This window comes from Pecten maximus, chromosome 7, assembly GCF_902652985.1.
Source record: "Pecten maximus chromosome 7, xPecMax1.1, whole genome shotgun sequence".
NCBI classification, from domain to species: Eukaryota; Metazoa; Mollusca; class Bivalvia; order Pectinida; family Pectinidae; genus Pecten; species Pecten maximus.
Genome location: NC_047021.1, coordinates 16059035 through 16077433, shown reverse-complemented (window position 1 = coordinate 16077433; position 18399 = coordinate 16059035). Strand labels below are relative to the sequence as shown.

At 37.3% G+C, this 18399-nt stretch overlaps 1 protein-coding gene across 2 annotated transcripts in view; it reads left to right on the top strand.

Moving 5' to 3' along the window:
- LOC117331751 (plexin-A4-like) overlaps nucleotides 1-18399 on the top strand; it is a 217325-nt gene that overhangs the window by 127092 nt on the left and 71834 nt on the right. For both annotated transcript variants that reach the window (XM_033890627.1, XM_033890626.1), the window contains exon 5: nucleotides 9273-9373. In XM_033890627.1, coding sequence (XP_033746518.1) covers nucleotides 9273-9373 — 101 coding nt within the window. The remainder of the gene's footprint in view (nucleotides 1-9272; nucleotides 9374-18399) is intronic.

The following is an 18399-nucleotide window of genomic DNA, read 5'->3' as shown; positions in this document are numbered from 1 at the left end:
TTTGACAAATGTGAAGTACCTTAATTTCGCGGCTACTGTTGCTGGCTTAGTGATGTTATCCACAACTTTATCAAACAACATAATCATGATTTTTCACCAATGTCCGACTGTAAGGATGTTTGATATCTATGTAAATTATACTATTTTTCATTCTTCTGAACTTCTGTAGTCACCAACTAGTGTCGGATTGTCTCTAACCTTAGAATGCAATTTACTCAAAACCTCACAATCTAATATGCATCAACATTTAAATCTGGTGTGTAACGTGTTCTGATTGAGAAATCTCTAGCGAGTCGTGGCACAGGGCCTGGTATCGTGTCAGTATGATTACAGTTCACGGTGACACGTCCAGTTCGGGGACAAAGACATGGAGTCATCAACAGATATGATGTCATAGGAGATCAGTGACAGGCAGTATTACTGCCAAACCTCAAAACTTCAAACTTCCATTTAAATTTCCATGTAATGGGGGACTGCATATTATAAAAAATATCACACAGGCATCTTTAAAAATTCATATCAGTAGAAGTGTGCATGAAAGGGCAGGCTTGATAATGGATACAAAGTTCTGACTGTTATATGTGAAGTTCTGACTGTTAGTTATGAAGTTCTGACTGTTAGTTATGAAGTTCTGACTGTTAGTTATGAAGTTCTGACTGTTAGTTATGAAGTTCTCACTGCTCGATATGAAATTCTCACGTTAGTTCAAAGTTCTCACTGTTAGTTATGAAGTTCTCACTGTTGGTTTTGAAGTTCTGACTGTTGGTTATGAAGTTCTCTTATTACCAGACATAGGGTTATTGCCAGACATGGGTTTACTATCAGACAAGGGGTTATTGTCAGCTGAGAAGTGTACTGTAATTATAAGACATGTAACTAAAACTCCAAATACGAGAGGTGCTACATCAGTGTTGCTTCATTTTGGACAATCCTAAGTCATCGGGTTAAGTAAGTTACTTATATCTAACATTGTGTTCAGTATTCATTAGCGGAGTAGTTGATGTTTTAGATTAGGGAGTGATAACGGATCTCCTTGTCATGCTTATCTCTCTACAGTTATCTTTCCATCAGTTGATCACACATAGTAATGCGTGAAGTATGTGTTGTCGACAGAGTGGAGACAGTTTTCTAGTCTGGTTGCATCAGTTCATGCATGACGTTAGTGCACATGCACATGCAGTATCACTAGTGTGTCGCGCTGCCATGCGTTGCCTGCCTGAATGCGTGTTGTTGGTATGCAAGATGCATTCCAAACCTCCAACCAAATGGGTGTATAAATGGTTAGCTAATTCATAACGTACAAAAAAGGGGCAAGCAGAAATTTTGCTCAGTATTTCAAATATTTTCTTGTTTTGTGTTTAAACGTGGCTAACATGCTGAAAAGTGATATGAATGTCTAGGTTGTTCTTCCTCATGGAGTGCTTCAACTCACTAGGATTTGTGGAATAGTTACCATCATGGTTTTCTAATATACAAAAATTAGAACGGTATTTTGATACAATTTCCAAATGTTTCGTGTTGTTTTAAATGAGTTTTTGTCAGAATGGAAAATTACATTGACAGATTGTGTGTTTTGGCAAATACTTGGCGAACATAAAAAGTCTACAAAAATTGAAGAAAAAAAATAAAATAAAAATACAGAAGTAAATGAAAACAAAAGCCAGTAATAGAGAAAACTTGATATAATGGAGCAGGCTAGGTTAAGTTTGATGAGTCACTTATAAACTAGAAGTTGATTTTTGATTGTCATGAAACATGGTCAACGTGATTGGGCAATATTATTGTCATTTCTAGTGGACAGAGGTCAGGATGCTGACCATCACTCCATTGGCCAATACTGAATAGTGGACATCAGATCTGTTACTACAATTATCATTGCTGGTCGATACAATAAGGACTGATTGATTGTTTTAAGTGATAGAAGCCTGAAATGGGAAATCCCCTCTGTATCTGTGTGACAGGGGTCACAGGGTCAATGGGTCATGATCCTGATGGCGACCAGTACTAGGGCTTCCCTTTCTGTTTAATGAAATGAAGTCCCTCACTACCGGAGGGAGCCAGTGTGGCAGCAACAGCATGTCTGACCAAGGGACAAAGAGTTAGTGATAATGAATGCCTCATTCTAATGAAATGAACTCCTACTTGTGGCATTGGCTGTCTGTACCAACACAATGATATAAAGAACACTTTCACCAGGTGACAGATACTGCATGCAGAGTTTTGAACAAATGACCACAGCAGTGCACTGTTGACCACGGTACTAAACACAAATTACCAACGAGGACAATCAATGTCCATGTTAACGATGTTTGTTTCATTGTCATAAGTGAAACATGTTAACATCATATACCCTTCAAGCTGTTGTTAGACCCAGAATTTTGGCAGGTCATGGGAGTCAGTGGGAAGCTTGACAGATTTGCAAGTGTAATGAATTACCTTGACATTTGTAAAAGTTGTTAGATAGTAGTATGATGACCATATAATAATGTAATAGATCAATTTCAGGAGATAGGTGTGACAAATGTTCCCAAGTAAACAATATTTTCAGGTGTATTGTTAGCATATGTGTTCAACTTACAATGGTAGTTCCTTTGATAGGCCATAAAAAATGATCATCTACTCTTTTGATATTCTAATCTTCTGAATATCATTGATGATTGAAATCCTGTGATTTTCTAACACAGGAAGAATTTCAATGGCGTGATAATATATACGTTTGATGCTGGAGATTTTTGGTGACCTTGTATTAGATTTTATAGTGGCGGGGTCTGGCCAAGCCTAATGGCTATACTTAGATTGATTGGAGTTTAACTTTTTCTTTGCGTTTGATGAGAAATAGCTTCTGCCTTGTTGTTTGATCATTACTATCTTCTGAGAGCAGGATAGTACGACATCATGTAGAGGATGATATGACATTATGTAGAGGATAGTGACATCATGGTGTAGAGGATGGTATGATGTCATGTAGAGGATGATATGACGTCACGTAGAGGATAGTATGACGTCATGTAGAGGATATTATGACATGTAGAAGATAATATGATGTCATGTAGAAGATAATATGATGTCATGTAGAGGATGATATGACATCGTTTAGAGGATGATATGACGTCATGTAGATGATATTATGGCATGTAGAGGATAATATGACATCATTTAGAGGAAAGTATGATGTCATGTAGAGGATAGTATGATGTCATTTAGAGGATAGTATGACATCATGTGGGGGATAGTATGACTTTATGTAGTGAAATATCAATCCCGGACTGGGTGTCAAAAGTAGAGGTTTACTGTTTATACTACACCAGACATAAATAAGGAATAACCACCCTAAAATGTTACATTGTGGTAGTCAGAGTACCAGGTGAGTTGCTCTGTTTTCCCTTTCTTTCATACCTGGAGGGATGGTCTCTCCAGTAAGGTTCTTACTCGCGAGGGCAGCCTGCCAAGTCTAGCTTCTTCTAAGAATACAGTCTCTCAAAAGAGGTTTCACTGAAGAAGTCTAACAAAACAATTGTTTTTCTCAAAAAGATGTTTTCTTAAAGTGATTTCAGATTGTAACTAGGACTAAACAGACTTCTTTGGGCTTTAATGTGTGGGCTATAAGTAGTTTATAAAGTCTAGGAATTGTTGAACTAACCAGACATGAGAGTGTTGGAAGTAGACCGGCTTGGTATTGATTGAAGCAGATACAGTCCTTTGGAAAAAGAAAGCATAAAAATAAATTGAGAAAAATGTTTTAAAAACAAAGTGCAAATGTTGCTCATCAATTTGAGAGGTATTTAGCGAAACCAGGAAATCTTGTACAATTAAATTGCCTCGTTCTTTTTGTTACAAGCAATGTACGAGACAATTCTATTGCATGTTCTGGGTTATTTGAATAACACACTTGGTTTTCCTTATTTCATGATCGAAAAAGGACTCTCATCAGTTCACAATATGTCTGTATGCCAAGAGTCGACTACTGTTAAATGTGTGTATTGGAAGCCGCAGTCGTGCCAAATACAACCTTCCACCCTGCATGTAATTGGTGTTCTGTGTTTTTCACGCCACTGGATGACATCATCAGAAAGATGAAAAATGATAAATTGGTAGCCTATTCATCAAGTGTCCAGTCAGGGACTGGTTGACTGTGCTTCCATATGACATTCACAAGTGAGAGCGTTTCAATTATAAAAATTCCTGGCCACCCAGTTCCTGTGAAAACATTCATCAAACTCACCACTGCAAAATATGACTGAGAAAATATTCAAATAATTATTTACGGCTTTTCCCTTAATAGTCTGCAGAAACACATTAGAGTTGGAGAAAACAATTTGTTTTATTTTAAAATAACTATTCTTTCCGTTTTGTTATTGATAACATTTGTTCTTAATTGTTTTACAAGAAACACAAATGAAGAAAACGTTCATTTATTTAGATCAAAAGACATTTATTTCAGATACAAGACCATACAGCATACAGTCATAGCAGAAATCAGGGCTGAAATGATGCAAGCCAACTGCCTTTGTCTAAGTTTTAATGCCACACGGAGACAGAATCACTGACGATAAAGTCATACCAGATGCTGCATAACTAACTTAATCATTAAATACTGCATGAATTTAGATAAATTGTTGAGATACACAAACCTGTAATTTCATTTGCTTACTGCTTCCTCCTTAAAAAAATACCACATATATTTTGTCTATCATCAGTGTCGAGATATTTATAAGATTTTGAGTTGATGATTTCAAAATAAAGACATAAAACACATTTAATGTGCATCTGAAGGTAATTTTTTCTTGACAGTATTTTGTTTTAAGTTTTTATCAACTGGTAATTACAGAAGTATTTGTCGAACTTCTTCTGTTGAAGTTGTTTTGATCCTACTAATTGCTTTTTATCGTAGGCTTCACTTGTAAATCTTGGCACAGGGCTCTTATACTTCATGACGAATGTTTCACAGAGGATTTACGAGACTTCTCAAAGAATAAATTGTAGAAACTGGGGAATGAAGACATTTTATTATGTGTAGAATCAGTATTTGTCATTTGATGGTGATTTTTTGTTGATAGATAGTAAATATTTTGCCACAGACTGTCAAGGGAACGGCTTGAAGAACTGATAAACTCAGAACTTCAGGGACCTAGGAATCATGCCAGCTTCCAAATGAATTTGTATTTCTTACAATATCAGGATGAAATATTACTCATTATTCATAGGTATTTTTATGGAACAGGTGGAGAACAAACTAATGTTAAGTGGAATGTACCAAGCTTATCTTATTTGAAGTTATGTAATACTTAACCATGATATAGGTCTCATGTATCTGAAAGATTTCCAAATGGATGGAGCTTATTGGTCGTGCTAATTAATACTGCTTACTACTTAATTAGTTGTTAATTAGTAACAGATAATTGAAATTCAGTTAAGAATGATGATAATATGAAGGTGAGAAGGCGAGAGATTTTTAAAAACCATAAAAAAAAAGAAGTTTATTGAAAATAGGAACTTCAGTCTTAGATATCAGTTACAGAAATAATTTTGTTTAAATATTTTTTTTTTAAATAACAGAGATAAAGACAAATAGCTAACAGAGGTATACAGTATGACTGTGCTGGCTATACTTATACCGCAACTGACTAACTCAGGTGTCTATTCTAATAGACTGTGCTGGCTATACTTATACCGCGACTGACTAACTCAGGTGTCTATTCCAATAGACTGTGCTGGCTATACTTATACCGCGACTGACTAACTCAGGTGTCTATTCCAATAGACTGTGCTGGCTATACTTATACAGGGACTAACTCAGGTGTCTATTCCAATAGACTGTGCTGGCTATACTTATACAGGGACTAACTCAGGTGTCTATTCCAATAGACTGTGCTGGCTATACTTATACAGGGACTAACTCAGGTGTCTATTCCAATAGACTGTGCTGGCTATACTTATACAGGGACTAACTCAGGTGTCTATTCCAATAGACTGTGCTGGCTATACTTATACCACGACTGACTAACTCAGGTGTCTATTCCAATAGACTGTGCTGGCTATACTTATACAGGGACTAACTCAGGTGTCTATTCCAATAGACTGTGCTGGCTATACTTATACCGCGACTGACTAACTCAGGTGTCTATTCCAATAGACTGTGCTGGCTATACTTATACCGCGACTGACTAACTCAGGTGTCTATTCCAATAGACTGTGCTGGCTATACTTATACCGCGACTGACTAACTCAGGTGTCTATTCCGATAGACTGTGTTGACTATACTTATACCGCGACTGACTAACTCAGGTGTCTATTCCAATAGACTGTGTTGACTATACTTATACAGGGACTAACTCAGGTGTCTATTCCAATAGACTGTGTTGACTATACTTATACCGCGACTGACTAACTCAGGTGTCTATTCCAATAGACTGTGCTGGCTATACTTATACAGGGACTGACTAACTCAGGTGTCTATTCCAATAGACTGTGTTGACTATACTTATACCGCGACTGACTAACTCAGGTGTCTATTCCAATAGACTGTGCTGGCTATACTTATACCGCGACTGACTAACTCAGGTGTCTATTCCAATAGACTGTGCTGGCTATACTTATACAGGGACTAACTCAGGTGTCTATTCCAATAGACTGTGCTGGCTATACTTATACCGCGACTGACTAACTCAGGTGTCTATTCCAATAGACTGTGCTGGACTATACTTATACCGCGACTGACTAACTCAGGTGTCTATTCCAATAGACTGTGCTTGCTATACTTATACAGGGACTAAGATTGCTAATCCTTCCTGTAATCATTTATATAGAGACTCCAAATCTTGGGTGTTTGCATTAGTTATGAGGAGTTACTGATGCCCTTACTCGACATAGCCAATATTGTTGACTTTGCCTTAAGACAAAGGTCACTCATTTTGAGACAGGTATAACTGGTCTGGGTACCTATTTCCTAATGATCTGGTGATACAGAACAATTACATCCATTAGTTCAAGCTTATAGTAAAGCAACCACAGTAACTGTCACCTTGTTGAGCTTTTTGTTGAATTTTTATTGGACCATGTTTTGAATTTTTTATGACATTCTCCTATTTTTGATATGCCTGCTTGCTTTTGGGAATGATTAGCTATAAATATTGCTGTAAATCGACTGGACATGGCTATCACATTTCTACAATTCTGTGAAAAAGCAATGTAATGTTGTCACCTATTCCACACCAGTTATACAGGTGGTGACCTGTGGTACAGTATAGTTAGAACTGTCCTATAACCTTACTTCTTCAAATGCTCTCATCAATATTTTACTATTTTGCCACTGTCGATTACTACAGGAACAGAAGCTGGCTGGCGTGCTCACATGTAAACAATAGAAATCTATAGCTCCTGCTTTAAACTCATCAAATATACATTGATGTATTTTTTTTTATTACACCTTGTGTCCAGATCTGGATGGACGCCATTTAATACAGTAGGTGTGGGTTATTTATTTGAAATATATTGCTATCAGGAGAACTCTCCTTGCACGAAAGTAAAAACTTGTCTATTAATATGCATAGAAAAAGGTTTTAGAGTCACGGTACATTGACAGCTATTCCATGATTGGTACTGTGTAGAAAACATTTATATTCATGCCAGTCTATAATGATATTGTCTTTTCTAGTTTTGTTCTTTTGACGATCCTGATTTTATCTTGAATTTCAGAAATTAAATAAAGGAAGCAAAATGAATTTGTTCATGGTCTGTCTACCAAGCTCTCAATATTATGAAATATTATTCCTCTGATACTGAGGGTGGGGGCTATGAGTGCTTGTGTGTGACTTGGTTTATTTATTGGCCAATTACTGTTTAAACATAAACAAAAAAACTTCAATATCCTTAATGTTACCATATCCTAACAGAAGTGAAGGTTTCTGATATTTATAGCCATCAATGTTTGAAGCTAAGATGGGGTTATGAACACAAATCCAGGAATGTTTTAATGCTTCAGTTAATGTTTCTGGCTATATCACTCTAAAGTTTAATTGAAAGCTTTCTTTAAAAGAAAGCATTACAGAATTTAAGGAAAGTTCTTTAACCAAGATTTTTTTCCTTAAATCCAATTACATTTTTCATTAGAATGTTTTTTCAAGATACGGAATTTTCCTTATATTGACAAAACTGGGGCATGGTCTTGAGAATTCAAAGTTCAGAATTTTTGTTAATCATGACCATCAGTGGAAAAAAAGGAACGAATTATTTACAATACTAGCAGATATATTTAAGTATTTCTGTAAAAGTAGATACCGCATCCCTGAAAGTATAGTTTGAGTTTCGATTTTTCTTTAAGTCTCCAGATATTTGTACATATAGAGTTGTGGTGCTGTGATAAATCAATTGTAACACAATTCTCACTGTGTGTCATTCCCATAAAGTCACACATTTCTGGCGGATGATGCTAAGGAGAATTTTCAAACGTAATTGTTTTACTTGGGTCTTGTCAAAACTGTGATCACTTTACATATAACTTACACCACAAGTTCAACCCATCATTTCGTTGGTCGATGGGTTGTACCCCCATGAGCCTCCTTATGACCACCCAATACAGTGTTGACTGACACCTGGTGGCTAATCCAGGCATCATTCCAATGTTCAATCATCATTTCCTGTCACTTCCTGTGCCGATTTACCCCAGCTGTAAAGTTGAACCTGTAACAAGTTTGTTAATCAACCAGTTACTGTTGACAGTGTTTGTACTTTTGATACAGCTGTGATGATTTCAGGTTGAAAATGAATGAATCAAATGGTTCTTTTGGTTAATTGTAATTACTGTCAAACACAGTCATTGTTTCAATCATCAGACATTATAATTCTTACACGGTAAATTAGGGTGTCGTCTGTACTATTGTGTAATAGGGCATCATTGTCTTGATAGAAGATGTTAAATTAGGAGGCAATTTAATACAGGTAAAAAGGATTGTATAAATAGTTAAGTACTGTACAAAAAGCAATATACAGCCTTTTAATTACACTTTTGGTTGCCTACATCAGCTTGGAGGGGTCACTTTCTCTCACCTGGTTGGCTTGTTCCTTGTGATCAAGTTATTGAAACTGTGGAGGGAGTTATTCTGCAGGGATGTCATAGTTTGTTTGGACTAACAACTGACAGGAAATTTTGAACCTACAGATAATATTGCAGTTAAAAAAGAGTTTATAGACTCTGTTATATTAGATTTACAGATCACATTTACAGATCACCATAAGATATCTCTTAATAATCCTATTCCTTTGTGTTTTTTCAGATCTACAAGATGGTAGTAAAGGACTGCAGCCAGTACAAGACATGTGATACCTGTCTGGGTAGGAGGGATCCCTACTGTGGCTGGTGTTCTCTGGAGGACAAGTAAGTGATTCAGTAGTACCAAGGGACAATCATATTCCCAATTATACAGCTGGTATTGTTACATGTAATGGACATACAATATACATTCTGTTATGTTGTTACCCTACCCGACAAAGGTGTGACCTGCCCTCTTCTAATTAATTGTGTCCAGGCCCTTGACCTAAGTGGTCTTTGTAACAGGTATGGGTGTAATCAGGTGTTGCCCCTTACACTGTGGTGTGTGTAACATGTATGGGTGTAATCAGGTGTTGCCCCTTACACAGTGGTGGGTGTAACAGGTATGGGTGTAATCAGGTGTTGCCCCTTACACAGTGGTGGGTGTAATAGGTATGGGTGTAATCAGGTGTTGCCCCTTACACTGGTGTGTGTAACAGGTATGGGTGTAATCAGGTGTTGCCCCTTACACTGTGGTGTGTGTAATAGGTATGGGTGTAATCAGGTGTTGCCCCTTACACAGTGGTGTGTGTAATAGGTATGGGTGTAATCAGGTGTTGCCCCTTACACTGTGGTGTGTGTAACATGTATGGGTGTAATCAGGTGTTGCCCCTTACACAGTGGTGGGTGTAACAGGTATGGGTGTAATCAGGTGTTGCCCCTTACACTGTGGTGTGTGTAATAGGTATGGGTGTAATCAGGTGTTGCCCCTTACACTGTGGTGTGTGTAATAGGTATGGGTGTAATCAGGTGTTGCCCCTTACACTGTGGTGTGTGTAACAGGTATGGATGTAATCAGGTGTTGCCCCTTACACAGTGGTGGGTGTAACAGGTATGGATGTAATCAGGTGTTGCCCCTTACACAGTGGTGGGTGTAATAGGTATGGGTGTAATCAGGTGTTGCCCCTTACACTATGGTGTGTGTAATAGGTATGGTGTAATCAGGTGTTGCCCCTTACACTGTGGTGTGTGTAATAGGTATGGGTGTAATCAGGTGTTGCCCCTTACACTGTGGTGTGGTGTAAAGTATGGGATGTAATCAGGTGTTGCCCCTTACACAGTGGTGGGTGTAACAGGTATGGATGTAATCAGGTGTTGCCCCTTACACAGTGGTGGGTGTAATAGGTATGGGTGTAATCAGGTGTTGCCCCTTACACTATGGTGTGTGTAATAGGTATGGGTGTAATCAGGTGTTGCCCCTTACACAGTGGTGTGTGTAATAGGTATGGGTGTAATCAGGTGTTGCCCCTTACACAGTGGTGTGTGTAATAGGTATGGGTGTAATCAGTATTGCCCCGTACACAGTGGTGTGTGTAATAGATATGGGTGTAATCAGGTGTTGCCCCTTACACTGTGGTGTGTGTAATAGGTATGGGTGTAATCAGGTGTTGCCCCGTACACTGTGGTGTGTGTAATAGGTATGGATGTAATCAGGTGTTGCCCCTTACACAGTGGTGTGTGTAATAGGTATGGGTGTAATCAGGTGTTGCCCCTTACACTGTGGTGTGTGTAACATGTATGGGTGTAATCAGGTGTTGCCCCTTACACTGTGGTGTGTGTAATAGGTATGGGTGTAATCAGGTGTTGCCCCGTACACTGTGGTGTGTGTAATAGGTATGGGTGTAATCAGGTGTTGCCCCTTACACTGTGGTGGGTGTAATAGGTGTGGGTGTAATCAGGTGTTGCCCCTTACACTGTGGTGTGTGTAATAGGTATGGGTGTAATCAGGTGTTGCCCCTTACACTGTGGTGTGTGTAATAGGTATGGATGTAATCAGGTGTTGCCCCTTACACAGTGGTGTGTGTAATAGGTATGGGTGTAATCAGGTGTTGCCCCTTACACAGTGGTGTGTGTAATAGGTATGGGTGTAATCAGGTATGGGTGTAATCAGGTGTTGCCCCGTACACTGTGGTGTGTGTAATAGGTATGGGTGTAATCAGGTGTTGCCCCTTACACTGTGGTGTGTGTAATAGGTATGGGTGTAATCAGGTGTTGCCCCTTACACTATGGTGTGTGTAATAGGTATGGGTGTAATCAGGTGTTGCCCCTTACACTGTGGTGTGTGTAACAGGTATGGGTGTAATCAGGTGTTGCCCCTTACACTGTGGTGTGTGTAATAGGTATGGGTGTAATCAGGTGTTGCCCCTTACACTGTGGTGTGTGTAATAGGTATGGGTGTAATCAGGTGTTGCCCCGTACACAGTGGTGTGTGTAACAGGTATGGGTGTAATCAGTATTGCCCCGTACACAGTGGTGGGTGTAATAGGTATGGGTGTAATCAGGTGTTGCCCCTTACACTGTGGTGTGTGTAACAGGTATGGGTGTAATCAGGTGTTGCCCCTTACACTGTGGTGTGTGTAATAGGTATGGGTGTTATCAGGTGTTGCCCCTTACACAGTGGTGTGTGTAATAGGTATGGGTGTAATCAGGTGTTGCCCCTTACACAGTGGTGTGTGAAATAGGTATGGGTGTAATCAGGTGTTGTCCCTTACACTGTGGTGTGTGTAATAGGTATGGGTGTAATCAGGTGTTGTCCCTTACACTGTGGTGTGTGTAATAGGTATGGGTGTAATCAGGTGTTGTCCCTTACACTGTGGTGTGTGTAATAGGTATGGGTGTTATCAGGTGTTGCCCCTTACACTATGGTGTGTGTAATAGGTATGGGTGTAATCAGGTGTTGCCCCTTACACAGTGGTGTGTGTAATAGGTATGGGTGTAATCAGGTGTTGTCCCTTACACTGTGGTGTGTGTAATAGGTATGGGTGTAATCAGGTGTTGTCCCTTACACTGTGGTGTGTGTAATAGGTATGGGTGTAATCAGGTGTTGTCCCTTACACTGTGGTGTGTGTAATAGGTATGGGTGTAATAGGTATTGGTGTAATCAGGTGTTGCCCCTTACACTGTGGTGTATGTAACAGGTATGGGTGTAATCAGGTGTTGTCCCTTACACTATGGTGTATGTAACAGGTATGGGTGTAATCAGGTGTTGTCCCTTACACTATGGTGTGTGTAATAGGTATGGGTGTAATCAGGTGTTGTCCCTTACACTGTGGTGTGTGTAATAGGTATGGGTGTAATCAGGTGTTGCCCCTTACACAGTGGTGTGTGTAACAGGTATGGGTGTAATAGGTATGGGTGTAATCAGGTGTTGTCCCTTACACTGTGGTGTGTGTAATAGGTATGGGTGTAATAGGTATGGGTGTAATCAGGTGTTGTCCCTTACACTGTGGTGTATGTAACAGGTATGGGTGTAATCAGGTGTTGCCCCTTACACAGTGGTGTGTGTAATAGGTATGGGTGTAATCAGGTGTTGCCCCTTACACTGTGGTGTATGTAACAGGTATGGGTGTAATCAGGTGTTGCCCCTTACACTATGGTGTATGTAACAGGTATGGGTGTTATCAGGTGTTGTCCCTTACACTGTGGTGTGTATGTGTGGAGTAATATCATGTATGACATTCCTAGTATGAAATATTTCTACAGTTGCTAGAATCTGGTTTTACCAAGAGTTGCTGTGTGTATGACTAATAAACTCTGACAGTATAGAGGAAAACTGTATTTGTTGTGTTCACTTGAAATTAACATGTGGTTGATTTACCAACATAATTCTGTTTTTCAAATTAGTTTAAAATAATAATTTATTCAACAGAAACTTGCTGAGAAACCAAAGAAAAATTGGAAAGAAAAATTAGTGGCTTTAAAGAAATTCAAATAGTGCAAACATAAAAATCTTAATTCTAATGACAGCTACAGGAGTTGATAATTAGGTTGATTTTGGAGGTCATTCTTATACAATGTGACCCCACACAACTTGAAAGAATATGTTGTAATTGGTACAAATTGCTCCCTTGGAGACCAAACACATTTATCTCCCTTGAGACACAGCAGTATTGATTGCAGGGCTTTGCTGATGGTGTAAGCAAAGTCAATAAAATGGTGTAAACTTTCACAGAAAATATTTTTACAAAATGTTGATTTGTGGGTGTGTAGTATGAATTTTCCATGCTAGGTGTTAAAAACTGTTTTCTGGTGCAATCCTGTCTTCTAGATTTCAGATCTAGAACCTTACTTTTTTATGTTCTGTGTAACATTTTGAAATTTGAGATTGATCCAGGCTTCCTTTGTATTGATGTTAAGGATGTTGTTGCTAGCAGCATGTCTCCTTGTTATAATGTCTAAGGATAAAAAACAGTACTGCTGTAGTGTGTCACTGCTCACCTGCTTTGAGGAGTTGTGTGATAATTACACCAGAACCAAGACAAGAAATTTTACTTTCCGGCAGAATCTCCACTTTTATGACTTTCAATGGAAGCAACAAATGTTGGAGGCCTTTAGAGCGTTGATCATGGATCCTCTAGTATTAATTACTGTCATTGGGAAGGTTCCCCTTTTATCTCCACTCACTTGATCAAATGAATTTTCCCATTTAGAATGAGCGTAATTATGATGGATATTTCTCTCATAATTTCTCGCCATGCCTGTTGTGTTGGGTGAATTTCCTGTCCGTTTACGGAAATGTGTGCACACATTTCCTTTCCCTACATCCATCAAAAAACTCTTTGGTAGATCGGATGATGGAGGTAGACATCTTCTTGTGCTTTTCTTTAAACATTATTGGGGTGATGCGTCATTTATGGCCAAATGAAAAGCACAGGGTAGATCAACGTGAGCTCCATTAATAAAAGGGACTATTTGTCACGGTATGATGGGATTAGTGCTCAACAGGAGACAGGGCAGAGCGGGGCAAATAGAAAATGGAAAGTGAAATATAACCAAAATTCAAGACATTTATTCTGAAAACAAATACAGTTAGTCAGATATATGAAGATCTAGAATTTAATTTGTCACAGGGAAGATATTAGTACAGAGGCAAGTTATAACTCATTGTCGGTTTTAGTGAGTCTGGCGTTGTCTTGCCAAAATCTTTTAAACATGAATCATTTAAATCAAAAGATATTGCATTTATGCACTTAACCACAATCTTCATTTGTCTACATTTCAGTGATATGTACTACAATGATATTGGATCAGAATGATTATGTCTTTTAGATTTAAATCATGTTCACTATCACTCGTATTTCATCTTCGTCTCTCAGTTGTCTGATGGTGTGCCAAGTCATGATACTGCTTTGGATGCTTTCAATAAAAGGAACTGTCAAGATTCCAATAGACATAAGATTCTACAGTGGGTTCAGTCTCTTGGTCAAAGTAGTTTTTTTTTTTTTTTAAATCCTGAAATAAGATTATATTGTGATTTTGCACTTAACCCTAGTTGAAGCTCTCCGATTTAAGTGCATTGTCTAGTCTGTGTAAAAATAATATTGGAGTATATGACACACAAAAACATATATATCGCCTATGATGTGTGATTCCTATGTACTTTTTAAGGCATTATAAAGTTGGCTGTTGTTTGTCAGGGTCTGCATTGTAACTGTCTGAATAGGAGAAAGGAAAAACCAGTTAATATCGAGGTGATAGGAAAAACCAGTTAATATCGAGGTGATAGGAAAAACCAGTTAATATCGAGGTGATAGGAAAAACCAGTTAATATCGAGGTGATAGGAAAAACCAGTTAATATTGGCTTGGAACTGCTTTATATTCCTTCAAAGAAAGACGTTGAAAGATTCTGATAAACAGTATTTGGTTTTAGGCATTTGGAAAAGTTGACATGTACATGATTGTTTGAAAGGCCATATTCCTTACTGGAGTGTATACAACATTACAAATCTGCTCAAATGAATCAGGTGATGTCAGTTTCATCAAGAAAAATAATATTTAGAGACAGATTGAATGCTGATGTATATATTTAATTAGCTAACTACATCTGATTCAAATCAACATTACCTATCACTGCATTATTCCAAGATTCTTCAACACCTTCAGTAATGCTAATGGACTGAAACTACATCAATCCAGCAATGTAACAACTATACCATTATAATAATGGTTACATCATCCTGATATCGTTAAGTTTAACTTACTACATCTCCAGTAATGCTTAAAATACATCAATTATTATATAACTATGTAAATTATATCATGTGTTATAGCTAATGATATCATTAAACAACATTTAAAGCTAACTAATTTACATCTTTATGCTATCTACATCAATGTAACTAACTATATCAACTAACCATATCATTCTACTTATGTTATAGCTATTTATATCCTTAAACAACATTTAAAGCTAACTAATTTACATCTTTATGCTATCTACATCAATGTAACTAACTATATCAACTAACCATATCATTCTACTTATGTTATAGCTATTTATATCCTTAAACAACATTTAAAGCTAACTAATTTACATCTTTATGCTATTTACATCAATGTAACTAACTACATCATTTTACTAATGTCTACATTCTCTAATGCTTTAACTAACGACACCAATCAGACAATGTTACTAACTATATCATACTGCTAATTACATCGTTCCAACAACAATAGCTGTATACTACTAATTACATCGTTCGTACAACAATAGCTGTATACTGCTAATTACATCGTTCGTACAACAATAGCTGTATACTACTAATTACATCGTTCGTACAACAATAGCTGTATACTGCTAATTACATCGTTCATACAACAATAGCTGTATATACTGCTAATTACATCGTTCGTACAACAATAGCTGTATACTGCTAATTACATCGTTCGTACAACAATAGCTGTATACTACTAATTACATCGTTCGTACAACAATAGCTGTATACTACTAATTACATCGTTCGTACAACAATAGCTGTATACTACTAATTACATCGTTCGTACAACAATAGCTGTATACTACTAATTACATCGTTCCAACAACAATAGCTGTATAGAGACCCTTCACCAGTCTAGCTTGAGTTCTGCCTGTAAAAAGAAGAGACATGTTTGTGTTTGTATACGACACCCAAGGTGAAGTCAGATTTTTAAAATGGTTTTTAACACGAAAAGAGAAATTAGATTTGCGCTTTAAATTTTCAATAACTAAACTTTACAATGCCCAGACATCCCTGTGGAAAAATTCTGAGATTATTTGTGTAAAGAAAATTAGGAGGCTGCATATTTGTAAAGAATCGGTTACAGACCTTTCACAGCCATACGTCCCACAAAAGGCCACCAGCCTGAGGAGGCCAACCAATTGGGCTCCAGCAAATGGCACAGGCAATTACCATGGAAACTCTTATGATGAATCACATCTAAAATTTGTATACAATGCTTCAAAAGTTTTGCCAGACATCTGTGTGTCAGTTTGCTGGTCAATATATAAGAGTTATTCTTACCGAGGTTATCAGGTGACATTTAAATTGGTTGACTTTGAATGTTGTCTGGCAGTATTGGCAATTCCTGTAATAGCTTATGATTGGACTACATCTGATTGTCAAAAAGCAGAGAAATGAGTGGGTTAGGTTCAAACTAGACTGGCCACAAGCTCCTAAGTTTTTATGAAGAATTGCCCAGCTTTGAAGGCTAGAATCAATATATTCTTGAGACAAAATTATAAAGCATCATTTTATTTATAGTTCTAAATTTTCTAGAGACGGAGGCTATTCTTGGTAGAGACTTGATTGGGATAACATATGTAATTCAAAATGATTCAAGAAACTTGAGATCATATGTTGTTGAAATTTCTGTGATGTTATTATAGTAGTTCAGATTAAATACGTTTTCAATAGTATAGTTTTGAGGATAGATAAATAGGAATGCTACTGTTTGTCCTGACTGGTATAGTATCTATGTATTGCTGGTAGTTTACATATTTCTGTTCATTAATGAATCTTTTTTTCATGAATCAGTATTCAATACAAAATAATAAAGTTACAAAATAACCACTAAATATCTTACTTCAGTCCTTCTATAAATCCCTAGGAATCTTTGTGTAGTAAAGTGTTGTTGACTTTGTCAAAGTAAAATTCAAATTCTGTATTATTGTAGAGGTGTACTGGAGGTAATTTTGCCTGGAAAAAATGTGTTGTCGTACATAATAATACTCTTTTAGCATTTCTTTTTTTGTCAAAATCTGATGATTTAATTTGATATTAAGAGTTTTTGTTGAAGCTTTGGAATACCTGATGCTGTTGCATTAAAGTATCTCACTTTTTGCTCTGCCCACCAGCTAAGAACAAGTGTATGGTGCGGCACACTCCTATCTTACAATGCATGTGAAATGCGACCACGGGTATTCTTCTGGCTCTTTCTTTTCTTGACAATTATGGGAAATTCATTTTCCTAATTTGACAGCAACATTTTAGATTCTGAGTCATAACTGTAGGGGGGATTTCATCTGATGTATTATAAAGCCATGGATCTCTCTGGTCCTGGTCCGATATCCCTATTTAACATGTAGCTTAAAAGTCAAGTTTCCCCTGTGTCACAGTGGGGAGGGGGTGCAACAGATTAGAGCCAGTTAAATGCTCATGTTACATAAAGCTAATGAGACGGACAGAAAATCTCAGCTGAGATGAGGAATCTCAACAAGGAATTATATAGAGCTCCCTTTGAAATTTTGCTGAACTCTCCAAATAGCGTAATTTGAATTATTTTAGATTATTTAAATTATTTCATGTCAATGCTTCGTGTTAAAGTTTCTAGTTCAGTATTGAAATTCAATTGTTACAAATTTCTCTCTGCATTTCAGTTTGTAAAATTTTAAGCTCTTAGTGTTCTGATAGTGTTCCTCTTCATATCTTGAAAATAAATTTAACCTTTTTTCTTGAGCAGATAATATTAAGGTGTTATTAATTACTGAATCTATTCTATACAAGGAGTGGTAAAAAAGGTTATGGCGGGAAATGTTCATTGATTTTTAATACAATTTAATCCATTGTATTGATGGAAGCTTGAAACTACAAATCTAATTTGGTATCCGATTGATCTTGTCTTCCACCAGACTGATGATGGGACAGGGTTCCCTAATTTGTCAGGTCTGTTTTGAAGCATATGAGAATATTTTTTGGGAATTTATTTGTTATGCGCTGTTGTGACTAGCATGCATAGAGCTTCTAAGAGACCAGGATTTTGTGTGGCGTTCTTGAGTACTAGAGGGAGAAGCTTAAATATTCTGCTAGTCTACTTTGATTGAATTATAAAATAA